At 44.0% G+C, this 18,965-nt stretch overlaps 1 protein-coding gene across 1 annotated transcript; it reads right to left on the bottom strand.

Annotated features, from left to right (window-relative positions):
* Positions 1 to 474: 474 nt before the first annotated feature.
* EIF3C (eukaryotic translation initiation factor 3C) lies at positions 475 to 4,044 on the bottom strand. The gene is made up of 3 exons (XM_086512161.1): positions 3,888 to 4,044; positions 1,788 to 3,623; positions 475 to 1,691 (listed from the first exon to the last, which is right to left on the bottom strand). The coding sequence occupies exons 1-3, from the start codon at positions 3,909 to 3,911 to the stop codon at positions 657 to 659; spliced, it is 2,895 nt and encodes a 964-aa protein (XP_086368287.1). The 5' UTR covers positions 3,912 to 4,044; the 3' UTR covers positions 475 to 656.
* Between the last annotated feature and the right edge of the window lie 14,921 nt (positions 4,045 to 18,965).

Genomic DNA, 18,965 nt, shown 5'->3' on the forward strand with positions numbered 1-18,965 from the left:
AGAGACCCATCAAACAATGGTAGTGATCACCAAACCTTGGCAAATTCCACTCGCACCAAAAAATATGTTACAACGAATACACGACATGGATAAATGCCACCACAGTAGTCATGTACTCTGTCCAAACAATCAGACTTACATTGAGTGGCATCAAAGAACACTTCAGATTGTGCAGAAACTTGGCCATTCTTGCTCACCCCAGCTTTAGTGGTGGTCTATCTGATGGAACTCTAGCAAAGTCTGGCACAGTCGAGCATTTGCTTGCCACACCCATTGGTCTCAAATACCACAGCAGGTGAGCCTCAAGTACCACAGCAAGTGTGCCACTAACTTGCTGGTCTGCTCACCTCAAGCTCACAGCAAATTAAGCCTCCTAGCATGCAGCACAAAGGCAGGGATGATGCAGAGATTTAACAGCAACAGATCAAACACAAACCCACCATATGAGCACAATGATTCAGTAAGTAAGATCCATGCAAATAAAACTCTCCATCTTAATACAAGAAAACATTGTTCTGAAGAAGCTGCCAACACTAGAAATGAATGCCAGCTCTCTTCACAGCCTAGCCTCATTGAACAACTCACCCTCACCTCAACAAGACTAACTTACAGCTCTTTCAAAATGGACGGCCTACAAATGACAAAACCAATATCCTTCAAAACCGTCCTGACCTCGTCAGGCTTACCATCCGACCAGTACCATCTGTCTGGGACCCCCTCCCTGAAGTAGGGCCCGTTTGATAAGGAGTTCTACCAACACTACTGTAAGCATCTTGATATCTTGTGCTTTGAAAAACAGAATTGTACGAAGCACCGCCTCGAGGGTTTCCTTGATTAGACCGCATGTCTCTAAAACCACCTCCTGTTCCACCGCCTCTGCCTTGTCCTGACCTTCCTCCGCCATAGCCTTGTCGCTGACCACCTCCATATCCCGAGTAACCGCCTTGCTTCCCTTGTCCAGAGGAGAAGTCGCCCTGCCAACGACCCGTGGTTGCTGCAGCATAGTCCTGATTCTCCTTCCGCCTTCCAGAGGGCAGACCCTCTAGAGTACCACCTGTGTGAGCCTCATATGCTTTCTCATTGCTGTCCACAAGCACAGAGAGCTTCTCAGCAAATTGGGCAGCCAGAGCTTGCAGCCTTGTAGGCTCAACATTGTGAGTGACGATACAACGCGTTGGCTGATCCCAGCTGGCATGCAACTCTTCAGCAATCATCATCTTACTTACAATACTGTGGACCTGAGACTCTGGTAAATTAAACATCTTCATTAGCTGGTCCAGGCTGAGCGCATCATAGTGGGGGGAGTAGCTGAAGAGGTAAGTACGAAGGGCCTCTTCCTGAATCTTCCCTTTCAGCATTTCAAGCACATAATCTTTTTTTGGAAGCAGCTTCCACACATCAAGGCCGTGTACCACTTCAACTGCCTTCTCCCAGTCTCCTTTACTCAGAGCCCGGGTAGCAGCCATTACGTGGTCTCGCACATTCTCAGGTGGGCCAGTAAAGGTTTGCCTCTCACTTATCTCAACAAGCCGCCGGAAATTTTTACTGATCACCTTCCGCTTCGGATCGAGAACGTTTGCTGCCATGTTTGGCACCTCCAGTAGCATTGCTGATATGAGATGTACAGCCTCCAGCAGTTCCAGGTTTATATGCATATGGAACGGCATCTGCCTGCGCCTCTCCAACTTCTCCTGCACATCCAAAATCCAGAAACAAGATTAGGTGACCCTCAACTTTGAGCCATGCAGTACTTTCCTCACCCTTTGAAATGTTACTTAGAAAATAACCTGTTCTGGAGTCTTCTCATGATAACGACTTTGTTGTACTCCTTGAGCGAGAAGCTCTTTCACCCGACCCCCTGCGTATAGCTCTGACAGACAACCATGAGCCTCTGTTATGAGAGATGCCCGAAAAGCACACAAGCCCAACTGGGCCATTGCGCGATTAAATAATATCTGAGCCGATATGTCCATGTGTTGAACGCTATCCTGGAGATGACTCATCAGAAGCAAATCCCTTGCTGTGTGAAATTCTTCAGAAATAGCATGGTGATAAATGTCGCACAGCATGGCCCTTGGCTTTGTTCGCTCATCACCAACCCTGTAAATGAGAGAGAGAAGTTGATCCATCAATGTTCTGCTGAGTTCAGGAAAACTTGGTCGGCGGGCTACTATCTCAGGAACCGTTACAAATGCAGGGGGGCCCTTAACATCCGCTGCAGCCCTTAGCACCTGCCTGCTTTCTTCATCCAACTCATTATCTCCATCTTCAGCATTTTCATTCACAACATCTGCTCGTGCCTGCAGCTCTGAGAGCTTCCGCATAGCTTCATATACTACTTGAGGCTTGTAGTATATATGCTCAAGCCTTCTAAGAGCAACCCTGGCAGCCGCCTTCATATCACCAATCCTCTCCAGATAATCTTGCACATTCTGGGCAAGAACCATGAAGAGAGGCTCATCCCTTAACCTCTCCACATACTCTCTAGTATGTGGGTCAATAAACTGAAGGCTTTTGAAAAGCTCATCATCAATTCTTTCAAGGAAGGCCACAATATTACCCCATATATGAATAGGACCATCATGGTCTGCACCCTTTTGAGATTCATTCTCCATGTCAGGATCTACAGTGTCTTCCAATATAATGTTTGAGTACTGGGCAAGAATGTCCAGCATTGCTAAAACATTCTGAGCAGATTTTTTCCACACTGGTACAGGCATGTGGGTACTCAAACTCAGATTCACATCAAACTGAGCTGAAACAACGTGCATCAAGGTCTCCAACTTTTGTGCCGGTGTCTTTGCAACTCTCAAAAGATATGTCAATTGCTCCACTTGCTCAGCTCGATCTGTACCCTTACGCCCTCTAGCAGCAATTATCTCTTTCACTTTCTTATCCACCATATCCCAAGAAATCTCACTTGGGTCCTTTGCAAACTGCTTATCCATAAACTTCTCCTTTTTTGTCTTTTGCTTCTCCCAAGGACCATCTCCACCCTCTGGCTCTTCTTCCTCTTCCTCAGAATCAGAATAGCCAGCAATCTTGGTGGGTTCTTCATCACTGTAGTCAAGCTCCGACTCTGATTCATCATCATCATCTTCGCCCTTTTCATCCTCTACCTCTGATTCAGGATTCTCCCTGAACTTTTCAATCTCAACCTCGTACAGCTTGTTATTCTTCTTTAGCTTCTGTTTCATGTAATTCAGTGCTTTGGCATTACTAGGGCTCATTTTCTTCTTAGCATCCTTATTGGCAAGGGCTTGAGTCAAGAAGTCCTCGAGATTCACAAGAGCTTTTATGTAAAGGCGGGGTGCCACCTCTGATTCTGTGACACGAATGACCTTCTCTAATTGCTTATTGAGTTTGTCAAAATTCTCCTGGATACTCACCCAATCGTTGATCTTCATAGAGTTCTTAATCTGCTCCGCTGTATGTAGCATTTCATCAAATCGCTTATCCTTTGCCGATCGGACAACACGCTTCTGATCATCTGAGTCATCACTATCACTGTCACCTCGCAGATACCTTGAAGCAGCCCCAACATCAGGTCCTCCATCCTGACCAGAGGCAGGTACCTCGTCTTCCACGTCACTCTCTTCCTCTTCAGTTTCACTATCTCCACCCTGCATAAAGAAGCAAGAAAAATTGAGACATCTACAGCTGCAAGTTCAACTCGGAAGGAGAGGTACGCAATGTATCTTTGGGCGCAAAACCATTGCGGCAACACAAGTAATTCGAGAGCAAACATAAACATAATGGCAGCTGAAACACGCCACAAGCAGCCAGATCACGTAATCCATAGATCAAAGGAAACCAAAAAATTCACAGACGCGCAATCACCTACAACCAGGACGATCGGAGCAACAGTAATACATCGAAGCACTTACTTGAGTCCAGAAGCGGGACGCCATGGCTGCAGAGTCGAACGGAGCGTACAGCAATCTCTCTGCAGTAGCGGGTAGGATGGCAGGTTAGGGTTTTTGCTCTTCCTTATAGAGAAATTTTAAGGTCGTAGAAGAGACTTCAACGCCGAGTTTCGAACACACTAAAAGATAGAAAGAAAGAAAGAAAGATAGATGTGCACCCACTCTAGCCTACCATGGATCAACCCCTCCCCCCTTACCGCATGACTATATTTGTTGGCAGTGCTTGCTTGCAGGTAGTGGTATAGGCGTGGAGCCTATCCAATCTTGGTGCACATTTTCAAAGCTATTTTGAAGCTACTTTAAGATAGCGCTCTCTCTCTCTCTCTCTCTCTCTCTCTCTCTCTCTCTGCAAGCTATATGCTCTGGAAAGTACAATCACGAAGTGTATCAAGCTGACTAGCCCCATCCTATATCAAACTAGGGGTGTAAGATTTGATACATGGATGGGTGTGGTGTAAGGGCAATGTTATGGTGCCATCGGAGCTAATCTCTCATGGATTACGTGGTTGTGGCAAATCTAGATCTTCTAGATCTGCATGCGATGGAGTCATGGAGGTGTGTCTCTTAGAGCTCGGGGGCGTCTCCTAGCTCAAATCGCCTAAGCCTGATGTAGGGTAAACCCCTCTGTATGTTTGTGTGACGAGTGGCAGTAGGGTTGTGGTCCTCTAGATGAAGCCTATAAGATATGATTGTCTACCACCCTCTGGTTCCACTACAAGTGCTAACAGTGTCTCTCTATGTCTATGTTTCTGTGCTAGAATATAGCCAAACTGGCATTGAACTCTAGACTCTATGCTCGCGTAGGGTGGGTTGGCCTATGGGTGTCATAGACCATGTGGAGACTCTCACTACAAGAGGTACTTCACATTAGTGATGCTCGCAGTGCGACGTTCAAAAGTGAAAATCCACGGCGTCGCTATTTTATTTGTTACATAGCAACGCCCATAGTGACGCAGACAAGGGTAAAAAATAAACCGAGAGCGCGAGAAACTCAGATCTAAAATCTGAGTTTCGATGCTCAAGCGAAAGAGGTAACTCGCGCTCTCCATCTCTCTCTCTTTCTTCTCCACGTGCGCACACACACACATACACACGAGGAGAGGAAGGAGAGCCAGGTATGCTCCTTCCCTCTCCTCTCTCTCTCTCTCTCTCTCTCTCACACACACACACACACACATTGTGTCTTTGAGAGAGAGAGAGAGAGAGAGAGTACACACATGCATAAACATACATACACACATTGAGAGAGGAAAAGAGAGAGAGAGAGAGAGAGAGAGAGAGAGAGAGAGAGAGAGAGAGGAGAAAACAAAGAGAAAGAGAAACAGGGAGAGAGAGAGAGAGAGAGAGAGAGAGAGAGAGAGAGAGAGAGAGAAAAAAACAAAGAGAAAGAGAGAGGTAAGGGGAGAAAACAAAGAGAGAGATAAAAAAAGTAGAGAAAATATGAAATAAAACGTTTTATTAAAATTTAGGGTTGGTTAGATTTAAAATTATATTTAATTAAAATTAGTTTAGATTAACAACTAAGATTAAGTTATATTATACATTTAACTTATATTTAAAATTTATGCTAAATTTAAAATTAGGTTAAGATTTAGCTTAGATTTAAGATTAAGTTAGAATTATGTTTATGTTGAGTTTAAGATTAGGTTAGATTTAAAATTAGGACAAGATTTAAGATTAGCTATGTTATATTTAAGTTGGATTGCATTTAGGTTTAGAATTTAAGATTGGATTAAATTTAGGTTTATGTTGAGTTTAAAATTAGATTAGATTTAGATTTAAGATTAAGTTAGATTACATTTAGGTTTAGGTTAGATTTAAGATTAGAATAGATTTAGGTTTATGTTGAGTTTAAGATCGATTAGCTTAGATCTAGATTTATGTTAGATTTAAGATTAGATTAGATTTAGGTTAGATTTTAGGGCATGTTAATGAAGGCTTTGCCCAAAAAGCAAACACTAGTTACACAACAATATGTATATTCCCATCAGAATCTGACACCTATTAACTCACCCACTAACCATGTTCAATTACTTCAGAATCACCATATGTTCAATTAGATTAGATTTTGGATTTAGTTTTTATATTAAAGTCTACCTTCGGGATTACGGGAAAAAATTAGAGATAGGCGAACGGTGATCCCTCTCTTCCTCTCTACGGATGCAACCTTAAGCTGGAAAGCTTTCAACGGCATGATACTCAGATTGGAGGGCAACATGTAATGTGCGAAGTAATCCCTCGAACAAGGATCTGTTGTGAAGAGATGTTAAGATGTTGTGAATTGCTACAGTTAGAGAAGAGGCAAATGGGTTTTGTCCACTACATGGACTATCATGTAGACGCGGGTGTGTAGATTTCTCGTACCCACAAATATAGGCATAGACCAATAAAGACGAAATTATAACCCGGTGGTTCTGATCTCCGTGCACCTCTAGACCGAGGTGTGTGGGGATCAGACATGACTAGAGAATGTGAGGTAGTTTACAATGTCAATAGAGAGAGAGAGAGAGAGAGAGAGAGAGAGAGAGAGAGAGAGAGAGAGAGATAAGACGGAGGAGTCCAATACAAGATTAAATTTATGTGCAGGTTATAAGGTTTTTACATTCATAATGAGTAGTGACGAGGATGTGGGGCCATCCAACTGAAACACCTATCTCTCAACAAGGTCTTATGTTCTTGTAATCAATGCAAGCATGTTGTGCGACGGACAAGCCTGCGTTTCTTTGCAGCACATTTGCGAATTTGGCGAGTTTGATCCATCTATTATAGATCAAGTTGTTGCCAATTATAACTCGTCGGACTCTGACGCTGGCCAACATGTAGCAATCTTGCAACCCAATAGACATGTTCGTAGGCGCTTTGGTCAAGCAACATACGTAAGGCCACAAGATGTAGCCTCTGACAGCTCGGAGGATGATCATGCAGACCACATTCCCAACGAGGCAATGTTTGAGCCCGAGATCAATGAAATGATCAAGACGATCATGGATTCAGAAAGGCTTATCTATGATGATATGAAAAGGGAGCACGGGTGTCTAGATTGAAGGCGCTCTTGGTTCTTCTCAACATGCAGGCAAAGTTTGGATGGAGTGACATTAGCATCATAGCGCTTTTCAGGTGATCTATTACAATGTGTTTACTTCAATAAAAAACTCTAGATGTACAATGATCTGATAGATTGTATATTGAGATGACGTGTATACGTATTTTTGTAACTATTGGAAAACCATGTATTTCCTCAATAATGACAATTGTGTTGTAACTATTACATTTGCAAAGCTTAACAATCAAGTGATTTTGCCTATGATGTGTATAATTGTCATTGTTTTACTTTCGTCCAGTTACTTTTGTTAGTTTTGTATCTTTATTCTACAAACAATACTATGCATGATGGAGTTAATGGTTATATTGTCTTGTGGGTGACTACTTTGGGTCTATACCTTGCACTTTCTTTCAAAGGTGAATCTGGGCTTATCTTGGATTCATTTAGGTTTACTCTATTATTGAAACATTCAATATGGTTGATGGGTGTGCCTTGCCACCCAAAAAAATTTACTCTCGGGCGTCACTATAAGCGTCGCTATATAAGACTCTGCAACCTCGCTATGAGCATTGCTATAGGAAACCTGTAACCATCGCTATCTACGTCGCTATATAGCGACACATATAGCGACGTTGTTAGCGATGCCGAGGAGTATGCAAAAACCAATGTATTTCCGTCTCTAAAAGCGTCACAAGTGTACATAACCTCTTGTAGTGTCTTGGGAAGGCATGGAAGAGAGGAGCATGCAGTGAAGGAAATTGGGGAAGACGAAGTAGAACTCGACTCACATGTGCAGAGGGGCTTACACACACCCTCCCTCAAGGAGACGACATGAGTAACTTCTTGTGGGGCTAGACTTGGTAGGAGCCCAACGTGGCAAATAGCAAATCCCATTTTTGCAACATGATGGGAGGACGACGTTGCGAGGTAAGAGCATCTCTTTCTCTATCATCGACATTGTTGTTGTTCTGTAGGTAGCCACACCATTGGGAAAAAAAAATCACATGTTTGTTAAGTTTTGGGCGCCTAAAGTACCAAGAATTGGGCACCCCAAGAGAGGGCATCCCATCGGTAGCTTAAAGGGGGCCTCTTCTCAACACCCCGCTTGCAAGTTTGAAGAGCTACCAGAGGACTGCAATCCCAATCATTAACAGTTGTTGAAACTTGCACATGCATAGCAATAGGAAATTTGCTCCTAGTGGGTATCAAAGTTGAATTGAGCTTTGAAAATCAATCATATTTGGCACCAAAATCGACAAATCCATGTAAGGCAGCTGATTGTTCGAGAAGGCCTTGTGAAGCAAAGAGAAATTATCAAAGCACAAGGCACCTTGAAAGCTTGAAGCTTGCAGGGCATTGGGCCGCAACAAGAAAACGAACTTTGAAGGCTTCCGAAATCAAACCAAAAAGCAAGAGTTGAAGCACATACAAGGTATCGGTTGTCCTCATGGTTGCAGGTGGATAGGTAGAGGTGGTGGAGCCTTGGGAGTCATCTTTGCCAGCCACTAGAGGATATGTGGCTTTGGCCATGCTAGAGAGGAGATTTCATGGGGGTGTCAATAGACACACCTTTAAGAGCCCTGCACCAAGGGGTGGCTCTTCAACACTTTGGTTACCCTACCTTTGATGTGTGCTACAAAAGTATGGACCCTTGGATTGTTAGCAACCTCATGGACATAGATTGAGAGACCATAGATATGTATGACATCATGCTTGTTCCATAGCAAGCCCTCCGTACCACAAAACATTATGAGATGTCATCAGATAGACTCACACGTAGAGCCTTCAAGGCCTTTAGGCAGGGATTTGAGTATTAGGCGAGCATGATTGTTGGTAATCACAAGTGAGAGAGTGGTTTGCAGCACATGGACTAGACATGGATAGATTACCACCCTTCTAGTATGACCCAGACTCACCCAGATCTCACACAAGAACATGAACACAATACTCGGATACGATCTATGGAATCTCTACATAAGAGAGACGTGGATCACACTAAGGCAAACTCTTCCATTGAAGATGTTGTATGACAATGCGCACTTCTTAGCATGCTAGGCAAGGGGTTCATCCAGAGACCACACTACATGGACACATACATGCCAAATAGCTCACAAGTGGTGATTTGTCAACTTCGAGTATATCAGACTGACCAGAGATAAGATATGAAGAGTTGCCCATACCCCTTGAGATGAGAGGTTTTGCCAACTTTGTAGAAAGAAGGTGACGGAGGACGAGGAGCACTTTTTTTTGCATGTGTAGAGCATATGAGAGTATGAGAGACGTATACGAGGCTCTTTTCAAAAGAATAGTACCAAAATGTGCATTACTTTCTTATCTTGCCAGTGTCTAGCACTTTAGGACCCGTTGTGACACATATGAAAGTATGGCGCTAGTGTCATAGTCCATGAGAACTCATACTCTCAACATGTGGAATATGTTTCACATCATGATGACGTTATGTCACCCAACCCTCCATGTGAGTCTCTTTTGTAGTGTTTGTTTTTAATGGTTGAACTGAACTCCATGAGTGTCTACTTCATGAGTGTCTAGTCCATATTATACATATGACAGATAACAAGTGCAAGGTTAGATTTCTAACCTTGTACTCATGGGATCTTGATAATCCATTCTTGTTCAAAAATGAACACCCTATGTGCTGAAATCTCCATAAGCAAACCGCCAATAGTTAAAGTGAGATGAGTGTACCTGCAGTTCTTGTCCCACAAAAAGCTTATCTCATGAGTATAACATGAATAATACAGAAACATGGTTAATCTTACCACCATAGGACCCGTGTCTGATGATTGAATCATTGTAGAAGTTAGAAACCTATGTCATGGTGTAGGAACCTTGCCTTCAACATAAATCATTGAGGTCGAAATATGTGGACCTTTGGTATGTCCTTGAATCGCATTTTTTGGAGAAAACATACCATGCATGTAACAGAGATCATAGTAACGGAATACTTGATTGTGAAATGTTAAAGAATTGGCAAAATAAATGTCAGCCAACTAGTTTGCTACGGTTTGTAACCACATTGATTGATAAGAAAAAACACCATTTGTTGCACGTCAATATAAAAATGATAATCATAAATGAGTCGCTTCTTGTCCATACAGGCAAAATAAATGCCTCAACAAAAATCTTTATAATAAAAGGAAAAGGTGTATAGGGAAAATTAAATGCCAATCATAAATCCCTTGTGCAATCACATGCAGATTCCATAAGCATTCTCAAGCAGAAATTCATAACATAAAAAACATGTATACATATGCACCATTATGCATGACTTGCAAATCTTAATAGAAACCAACCTTGTCGCATTTTGTACATCATAGTAGAAGCGTACATATTGTGTGGAGGTAAATTCTCCAAACACATCGTATGGCCTCACACATCGTATACAAAGCCATGTTCCGTCAAACTTGAATTTTCCTGCCAGTCCATGTTCCCCTCCGTAAGAGAGCCTTGGGACCATCTGTTGCCTTGCATGTAGCTTATGTAGATGTAGTAGTAGCCCTATTGTGGAGGAAGACATCGTTGTGTTGGAATCAAGCCCTTGCTTGCATGTTCATGGTCACTCATCAACCTTTCATGCCCTGCAAGCAACCTTGCTTACATGCATTAGCTAATTATTGGGAAACTGGATTTTTTTTTTTTGGAAGAATTCACCTTGTTCACCTTAGATAGGTGTTGAAGCGTCATAAAAACTCGCTTGGCCCAATCTTGGGGCCCTTCACGCCCACTTAGAGAGACAACCTTTTTATGCTCTCTGGTTGTCATCTTGTATCCATCGGCTCTCAAGTTGTCGTTTTGTATCCAACGGCTCAAAATTGCTTGCTTTGAGCTGGCTACCCTCATTGAGAGAGCCTTGCACTGTGTACTTGGATCTCGAGATCTCCACCAAATCTAGATTTCTTAAAAAACATGTTTTTGATATGGAATCTATGCGTCTTAACATGAAAAAAGGTAGCAGTGTCAGTTCATACGTGAACGCATTTAGCAATGTTTTTACTTAGTTGACATCCAAGGGGATTAATTTCAATGATGAAATGAAAGTCATTTTCTCGCTATGTTCTTTGCTTGCATCATGGGATACATTTAATATTTCCATTAGTAACTCCGTCCCAAAGGGCAATCTTGTTTTTAGTGATGCTACTAGTGCTTTGATCACAAAGAGATTCAACGTCAGTCTCTTGACACTAGTGGGCATGGTGATGCATATATGGCAAGTGGAAGTATGTTTGGACAAGGATCCTAAGGAGCAAGGCTCGACCTAGGGGGTCAGGCAACTGAGCCAAGGGCTCGGACTGGACCAGTGTGGACTGGGGATCCAGACTATGGCTAGGGCAAGGAGCCGGCCTATATATAGGGAGGTAGGGTGGTGGATCTGGCATCTCAATCTCCAAGGTCTTATATTGGTATCAGAGCTCAGGGGAAGGGAGAGCTATGGAGGAGGGTAAACCTGCTTTGCATGGCTTTGCATGTGCTCTCTCTCTCTCTCTCTCTCTCTCTCTCTCTCTCTCTCTCTCTCTCTCTCTCTCTCTCTCTCTCTCTCTCTCTCAGCATGGAAGAGGCATGCCTGCTCGAGTTTTCTCCCTCAAGCTCGTCAAGGTCTTCAAGGCAACTGACATGCGAGAACCACCTCTAGGGTTGAGTCTGCTCGTCAAGAATTTCATGGCCGAAGCGCGCGGGTAAGCACCCTTATATACATGAGGCAGTCGAAGTTGATCTACATGAAAGTGTAATTTCTCTCTCTGAAGGGTTTTGCCATGGCCCAAGGATGAAAACAGATTTCTGCATCCTCTTTATTCGAGCAGTGGACAGGTGCTAGGAGTTGCTTTTCCTCAGCGCTGTAGTTCTGCGCTTCCCATTGAGTCTTTGATCGGAAATATAAGACTTCAACAGTGTGATCTCTCGCTTGCCCCCCCCCCCCCCCCCCCCCCCCCCCACACACACACACACACACACACACACACACACCTGTAAACCCCCCTCTCGCCATCGCTCACACCTCCCCCCTCGTGCTGCGCGCTACCTTGCCCGCCGCTGTCTAGCCCACCTGCGCGTTGCCCGTTGCCTTGCCTAAGTGCAATATAGCCAGCCAGCGCGCTGCCCCCTCACCCTAGCCTTTCCCCTCGCGCTCCCGTGCTCCTCCACCCCCACTTCCGTTTGCTGGCTACCATCCCTCCGAAGGGGCCTCTCGACGTGCTCCAAAGGGATTGACCTCCTAACATTGCTTGTTGGGATTTTCTCAGAGGGCCGCGTCTTCTTCTGTCTCGTGTTCCATCACAACAGCAGATACAGATGAAGGCTCATGCTTCATCCCAGAGGGACTCTCAAGAAGCCCCCTCGCCCGACCCTGCAGAGCTCACCATCTGACTTGGTCTTTCGCCGACAGAGCAAGCAAGCCTCGCAGCAGAGGTGGAGCGCCTCCAGGCGATTCGTGTCATTTGCAGATCATCGGCACCTGCCCTAGCAGAGGAGAGATGCGTGATCTTCTCCAGGCCCGCCTGTTAGCAGAGGTGGGCAAGATACTTGACGTTCAACTTCTCGGGCGAGGCTATTACCAGATAGAGTTCGAGACTCCCAAGATGGCGTCCAAGGTCATTGCGATGAGCCCCCTGACCATCCGAGCAGTTCGAGCTCATTTTTTATAGTGGCGCCATGGTTTCAACCCAGCTACCGATGTGCTTGTCGAGGAGGTAGAGGTTACCATCTCAGTCTGCTTCCTCGGCCTAAGGAGGGAGTAACTTCCGTTCCTATCCAGGATAGGCTCAGAGATTGGGACTGTTTTGGAGACATCTCGCACGACAGACTCCGTGGCTGCCAAGGCAGTTTGCATTCCCACAGTACGTGTTCTGGTTCGGGACACCCACACCCTCCCGAAGGTCATTCTACTACCTAGGGTGAGAGGTGGTTGGCTCCGCCCTAGAGCATGGAGTATTCGGGCCTCCCGAATCAGCGCATAGAAGGAGTAGAAGAGATACACAATTGGCAATTGTTCATAGTGATTTGTGTGGACCTATGCCTAACCTATCTCTAGGGGGAGCTTCTTACTTTATGACATTTATAGATGATTACTCGAGGAAAGTATGGGTTTACTTTCTCAAGCACAAGGATGAAGCGTTTAGTGTTTTCAAAACGTTTGTGACACTTGTGGAGAATCAGAGTGGCAAGAAGCTTAAATGCTTACGCACTGACAATGGTGGAGAGTATGTTTCAAAGGCCTTTCAGGACTTTTGTGAGTCAAAAGGTATAAAACGTGAACTTACTGCTCCTTACAATCCTCCTCAAAATGGTGTTGCTGAGAGGATGAATAGGACCATACAAGAGAAGGTCAGAAGTATGCTGTCTAATGCACAGCTGCCAAATGGGTTTTGGGTTGAAGCTGTATCAACAGTTGTTCATCTTGTAAATAGATCTCCTAACAAGGTTTTGCAGAAGGATTCAGTGCCAGAGATGGTATGGTCAGGCAAAATGTCCTCATATAAGCATCTCAGAGTCTTTGGCTGTGAGGCATATACTCACGTTCCAAAGGAATTTAGGAACAAACTTGAGCCAAAGAGTAGAAAGTGCATCTTTCTAGGCTATGGTAATTCTGGTGAGATGGGGTACAGACTTTGGGATCCCGAATCGAGAAAGGTTGCCCGCAGCAATGATGTTCACTTTAATGAATCCAAATATCATTCTAAACCAGAGAGGGTTGAGGAGATTAGAAGAGTTGTCTTCCAAGAAGATGGACCTGCACGTGCAAGACAAAATGTCAGGGCTCAAGAGGAGCAAGGATAGGATAGAGTGGAACCACAAGTTGTGGTTGAGCCTGAGCCACCTATTGTGCGTAGATCTGGACGTGTCACGCGACCTCCTGATAGGTTTGTTCCATCTATGAATTATGTCATGTTGACTGATTGCAATGAGCCTTCATGTTACAAGGAAGCAGTGCAAATGAAGGACTCTGGGAGTTGGCAATTGGCCATGCAGTCAGAGATGACAGCTCTGCATAAAAACCAGACATGGAAGCTAGTTAAATTACCACGGGGCAAAAAGGCTCTACCCTGTAAATGGGTTTACAAGTATAAGATCACCGCTCATGATAGTCAGCCAAAGTACAAAGCAAGGCTTGTTGCCAAGGGCTTTAAGCAAGAACAAGGCATTGACTTTGATGAAGTCTTCTCTCCGGTGGTCAAGATGACTACATTGAGATGCTTTCTTGCATTGGTTGCCATATTAGATTTGGTGTTGCACCAAATGGATGTCAAGACAACGTTCTTGCATGGTGATTTAGATGTGGAAATTTACATGCAGCAGCCAGAAGGGTTTGTTGAGAAAGGCAAGGAAGATTGGGTATGCCAGTTGTTAAAGAGTCTTTATGGCTTAAAACAATCACCGAGGGCATGGTACCATAAATTCCACAAGTTTATGCTTTCTCAAGGCTACAAACGTAGTGAGTTCGATCACTGTCTATATACAAAGAAGGCTAAGGATGGTAGTTGGCTGATCCTTATTTTGTATGTGGATGACATGTTGATTGCTGGCAAGCACTTGGAAGAAATTTCAGCTTTGAAGTCAAAGATGGCAAAATCGTTTGACATGAAAGACATGGGTGAGGCAAGTCATATACTTGGTATGCGCATTGAGAGAGACAGATCAAAGAAGTTGATTTGGTTATCTCAAACAGAGTATATTGACAAGGTTTTGCAACGTTTCAATATGGAGAAGGGAAAGGCATTGAGTGTTCCATTGCCACCATATGTGAAACTTAGCAAACAAGATTGTCCTGTGTCTAAGGAAGAACAGGCTGAAATGGATAAGATTCCATATGCGTCTGCAGTGGGTGGTTTAATGTATGCAATGATTGCTACTCGCCCAGACATTGCTTTTGCAGTGGGAGTAGTAAGTCGATACATGTCAAACCCAGGCAAGAAACATTGGGAGGCAGTGAAAGGAATATTGAGATACCTGAAAGCTACAAAGAGTATGCGTATATGCTATGGGAGTCAGGAGCTAAGTGTAAAGGGTTTTATAGACTCAGATTATGCAGGTGACTTAGACAACCGAAGGTCTACGTCAGGGTATGTCTTTACATTGGCTGGTGGAGCAATATCACGGCGTTCTAGATTACAAGATTGTGTTACTCAGTCTACTACAGAGGCTGAATATGTTGCAGCATCAGAGGCATGCAAAGAATCAATTTGGCTTAATCGACTAGTAACAGATTTGGGAATCAAAGAAGAGATGCCTGTGTTATATTGTGATATTCAAAGTGCTATACAATTGGCTCGCAATCTAGTTTATCACTCAAAGACAAAGAATGTGGATGTGAAGTATCATTTCATCAGGGAAACGCTCGAGGATAAGCAACTTCAGCTTGTCAAAGTTCACACCACAGAAAATCCTGCTGATCTACTTACAAAAGGACTTCCCTCAGAGAGCTTTGCGCATTTTCGCAAGCAGTTAGGTGTAGGGTAGTACATCACTTCTCTACATCTCTTGTATATTAGCTTGTATAGTAGCTTCTCTCACACTTAAAGTACCACATTGGACTTTAAGTGGGAGGTTGTTGGGGTATAAAGCCCAATGTGGTCGCCCAGGTAAGTGGGCGGGTTGCCAGGTATGTACACATATTCTTTTGTAAAAACCTAATAAGAACTCACTATGCTCTACACATTACAGTAGAGCGAGTTCACCATATCGTCGTGCTCTTCTTCTCGCACTCTCTCTCCCGTCGCACTTCCGCTCGTACTCCTTCAGATAGAGGAGATCAATGTCATTGAGTCTCCACATGTCGTTGTTATTATGACATGTCACAACTGTCAGATGTACTAGTATTCACTTTTGATTTGAGTCAAGAGGCATTGTTAGCTCTTGACAAATGCTATGTGCAAAATTAGATTATTGACTCAGTTGCTAGTTTCCATGTTATACTTCTACACATGGTTCATTTAAGCTGGGTGATTCCCATCACTTTGAGATCTATGACATTGGAGATATAAAGTTGCATATGCGCAATGGTACCGAGTTCATGCTATGAGGTGTTAGACATGTGTCAAATCTGGCTAAGAGCTTGGTTTAAAGTAGGACAACTTGAGACCTTGGATACACTACAATGTTTGGCAATGGTTCTTGATCAATTAGAAAAGGTAACTTGGTCATGTTCGAAGGCCAAAAGTCTGGCTCGTTATATTCCTTGTATGTCTCTTCTATGAAAGATAATTCTATATACATAGTCGAGCTACCTCCTACTAAGTTGTGGCATAACCGGCTTGGTCATATGAGCCATAAGGGAATGAAGCAGCTATAGTGTTTTCATTATATCCGTGTGTTGAACTATTTTGATTTCAGTTAGTGTGAGGACATACTAGGCTTACCTCATTGCCATGCAATCAAAAGAGAGGGAATTCTCTAGACTTGGTTGATGTTAACCCTCACGGCTCACGGACACCCTATTACCTACGACGGACGTTGTAACCTACGGCAGACATTGTATTATTTATTTGGTAAAGTCAAGTACCGGGCTTGTCGGTCCAATAGGAAAAGGGTAAGAGTGATCGCCGATGAGAGGCGCACTCTAACTGGAACGTTCAAGGGATTAGTTGACTAAGCATGGGCGCCCAAGTGTGAATGGGGCGAGCTCATATAAAAGTCAACTAAACCTAAAATTCACTCATTCTCTCATTTGTGCAATAGAAGAGTGCTCTTGCTCCATCTCCATCTCCATCTTCTTCTTCTTCACCTCCTTGTGTGTGTGTGTGTGTGAGAGAGAGAGAGAGTGAGTGTGTGGGCGATCAAGCATTACGAAGGCACGACGGCGGTGAAGCGGTTGAGCGCGGCGTAGCGGCGTCTCCTTCTTCTTCGCGGCGAGGAATCCTCCACGAAGCAAGCGTAGAGCGGTGAGTGACACACCATCACCTTCTTTGAGCTTACTAGTTTAGGCTTGTTGTGTGCTTGGAGCCATTTGTGGCTCGCACACGGTGTATCGGCAAGTTCCTTGCATTGACACGTGCGACATACGCGCACATTTTTGGCGCCGCTGCCGGGGAATGCCATACATGAAGCTCGAGTAGCACTTTGTGCTTCTCCGTGGTGCAATTTCTATTGTAGGAAAGGTAAGGAAGGAGTGTGTGTGTGTGTGTGAGAAGAGGGATTTGGTGTTATACTGTGTGTTTTTTTTATTAATGGAGTTTTCAAAGGTTCTGTGTTTATTCTCTGTGTATTAAGGTAGTTAGTTTTCCTTGTTAATAGAGATTTCAAAGGTTCTGTGTTTATTCTCTGTGTATTAAGGTAGTTAGTTTTCTGTGTACAGTAAGTAGGAAGTAGATTAGTGATAGTTAATAGAGTGTGTTAGTGTGTAAGAGTAGGTGTATTAGTTAGAAGTAGGTAGATAGAGTGTGTGTGTGCTCTCGCGCAGGCCGCGGTGACCTTATCCTTTTTTTTAAAAAAAGTTTAAAAAAAAGTAAAAATAAAAAAATAAAAAAATATAAAGGTAGGACCGGGATCGGGAATATCTCCCAGACCCAAGCCCAAGCTCACGCTTAGGCCTAGGCCTCAATCGCCTTTTAAAAAAACGAATTTTAGCTTCACACGTAGCTAAAAATCAATTTTTTGAGGACCAACGGAACGTCAGATGCGCGAAAATTGTGTTGTAAAGCACACAACGACCCTCTAAGTGATACGCTCGTTTCGAGCTATCACACACTTTAATTAAAAAAAAATCAAACTTAAAAAAACATCAAAAACAAGAAAAAATCAAGTAGAAAACGGGGTGCAAAACACCCACAAAACAAAGCAAGAAACCTTTGAGGGTACTTGCCGACACTTGTAGGGCACCCAAAGCACATATATCTACGCTCTGGTCGTGTGCTAGAGTCCGAACAACTAGCTAGTGCTTCGATTTACGGGGGTACTGACTATCCTTCCACGCTAGGGTCTACACCCTCGGCTGGGACCCAAGGTAGTGCAACCCAAGACCCAAATATAGCGCCTAGCGACTCTTCCTCTGACTACGGTATTATGGAAGAGCATCTTACACAAAGCCCTGGGGGAACAAATGAAACCGTACCTAGCTGGGCCCAACGACCTGGAACTAGTGTTTTTAGCCGTTTGATCGAAACTTTTAGTAGAGCTACGCGCTCTGAACCTACGGCTAGTGAAGTAAACGAAGGGGGTGGGGAAGTAGAATCACCATTCACATCTCCTGTAGAACCCACACTCCCTCAGAGTGTCCACGTGAACATTCCACCTACCTCATTTAATGAGGGCCCTACCGAGCTACCACCTTCCAAAGTCGCCTCTAAGGTAGCGGTGACTAAAAGTCAAAACACGGGAAGCAACATTGCATCCACCTCACGGCAACCCTCTAGTACACCAAGTTTGGACGGGGCATATCTCAATGAGAATTGGGAATATGACCTACACACGGAGACTTTGACCGACCTATACATGGGCTACACATACCATGTGGGTTGGTTAGAAGTTGTACAATCCACATCTAGTGCCACTAGTTTGGAGGAACAACAACACATGATCTGCAATGTCATCCATAGGATTATCCAGTCCGAGAGGCAAAATCGAGGAATAAACATACCTTCGATGGGTCCTATGCGATTTTTAGACACGGGCAAAGGGAAACAACCAACTCTATCACAAATGGAGACTCCCCCAGTGAGTCCCATCAATCCCCCATATGTTGTTTCGCCAGGGGTCTCAATGCAATCTGAGCCCACAAGTGATAGCTTTACTTTTCCAAGTCTAGCTCATCTTTCCCTTGATGACACCACAGCTACCATGCCTACCCCAATGATGGGCATGCTAAGAAACACGCCATGGACCTCGTTTGTTAGTAAAGCACCGCTACATGGTACCTCAATGCCTGCAATAGTACCTACAAGTGCGTACCAATCTTATGCACCTATGGGTCCACGTACTCATGTAGTCCCTACCCCTCCCATTGTTTCAACTACCTATGCTCCACAACCACAATACACAAAGTTCCT

The sequence above is a fragment of the Adiantum capillus-veneris genome, chromosome 5, assembly GCF_014529385.1.
Source record: "Adiantum capillus-veneris isolate H3 chromosome 5, ASM1452938v2, whole genome shotgun sequence".
NCBI classification, from domain to species: Eukaryota; Viridiplantae; Streptophyta; class Polypodiopsida; order Polypodiales; family Pteridaceae; genus Adiantum; species Adiantum capillus-veneris.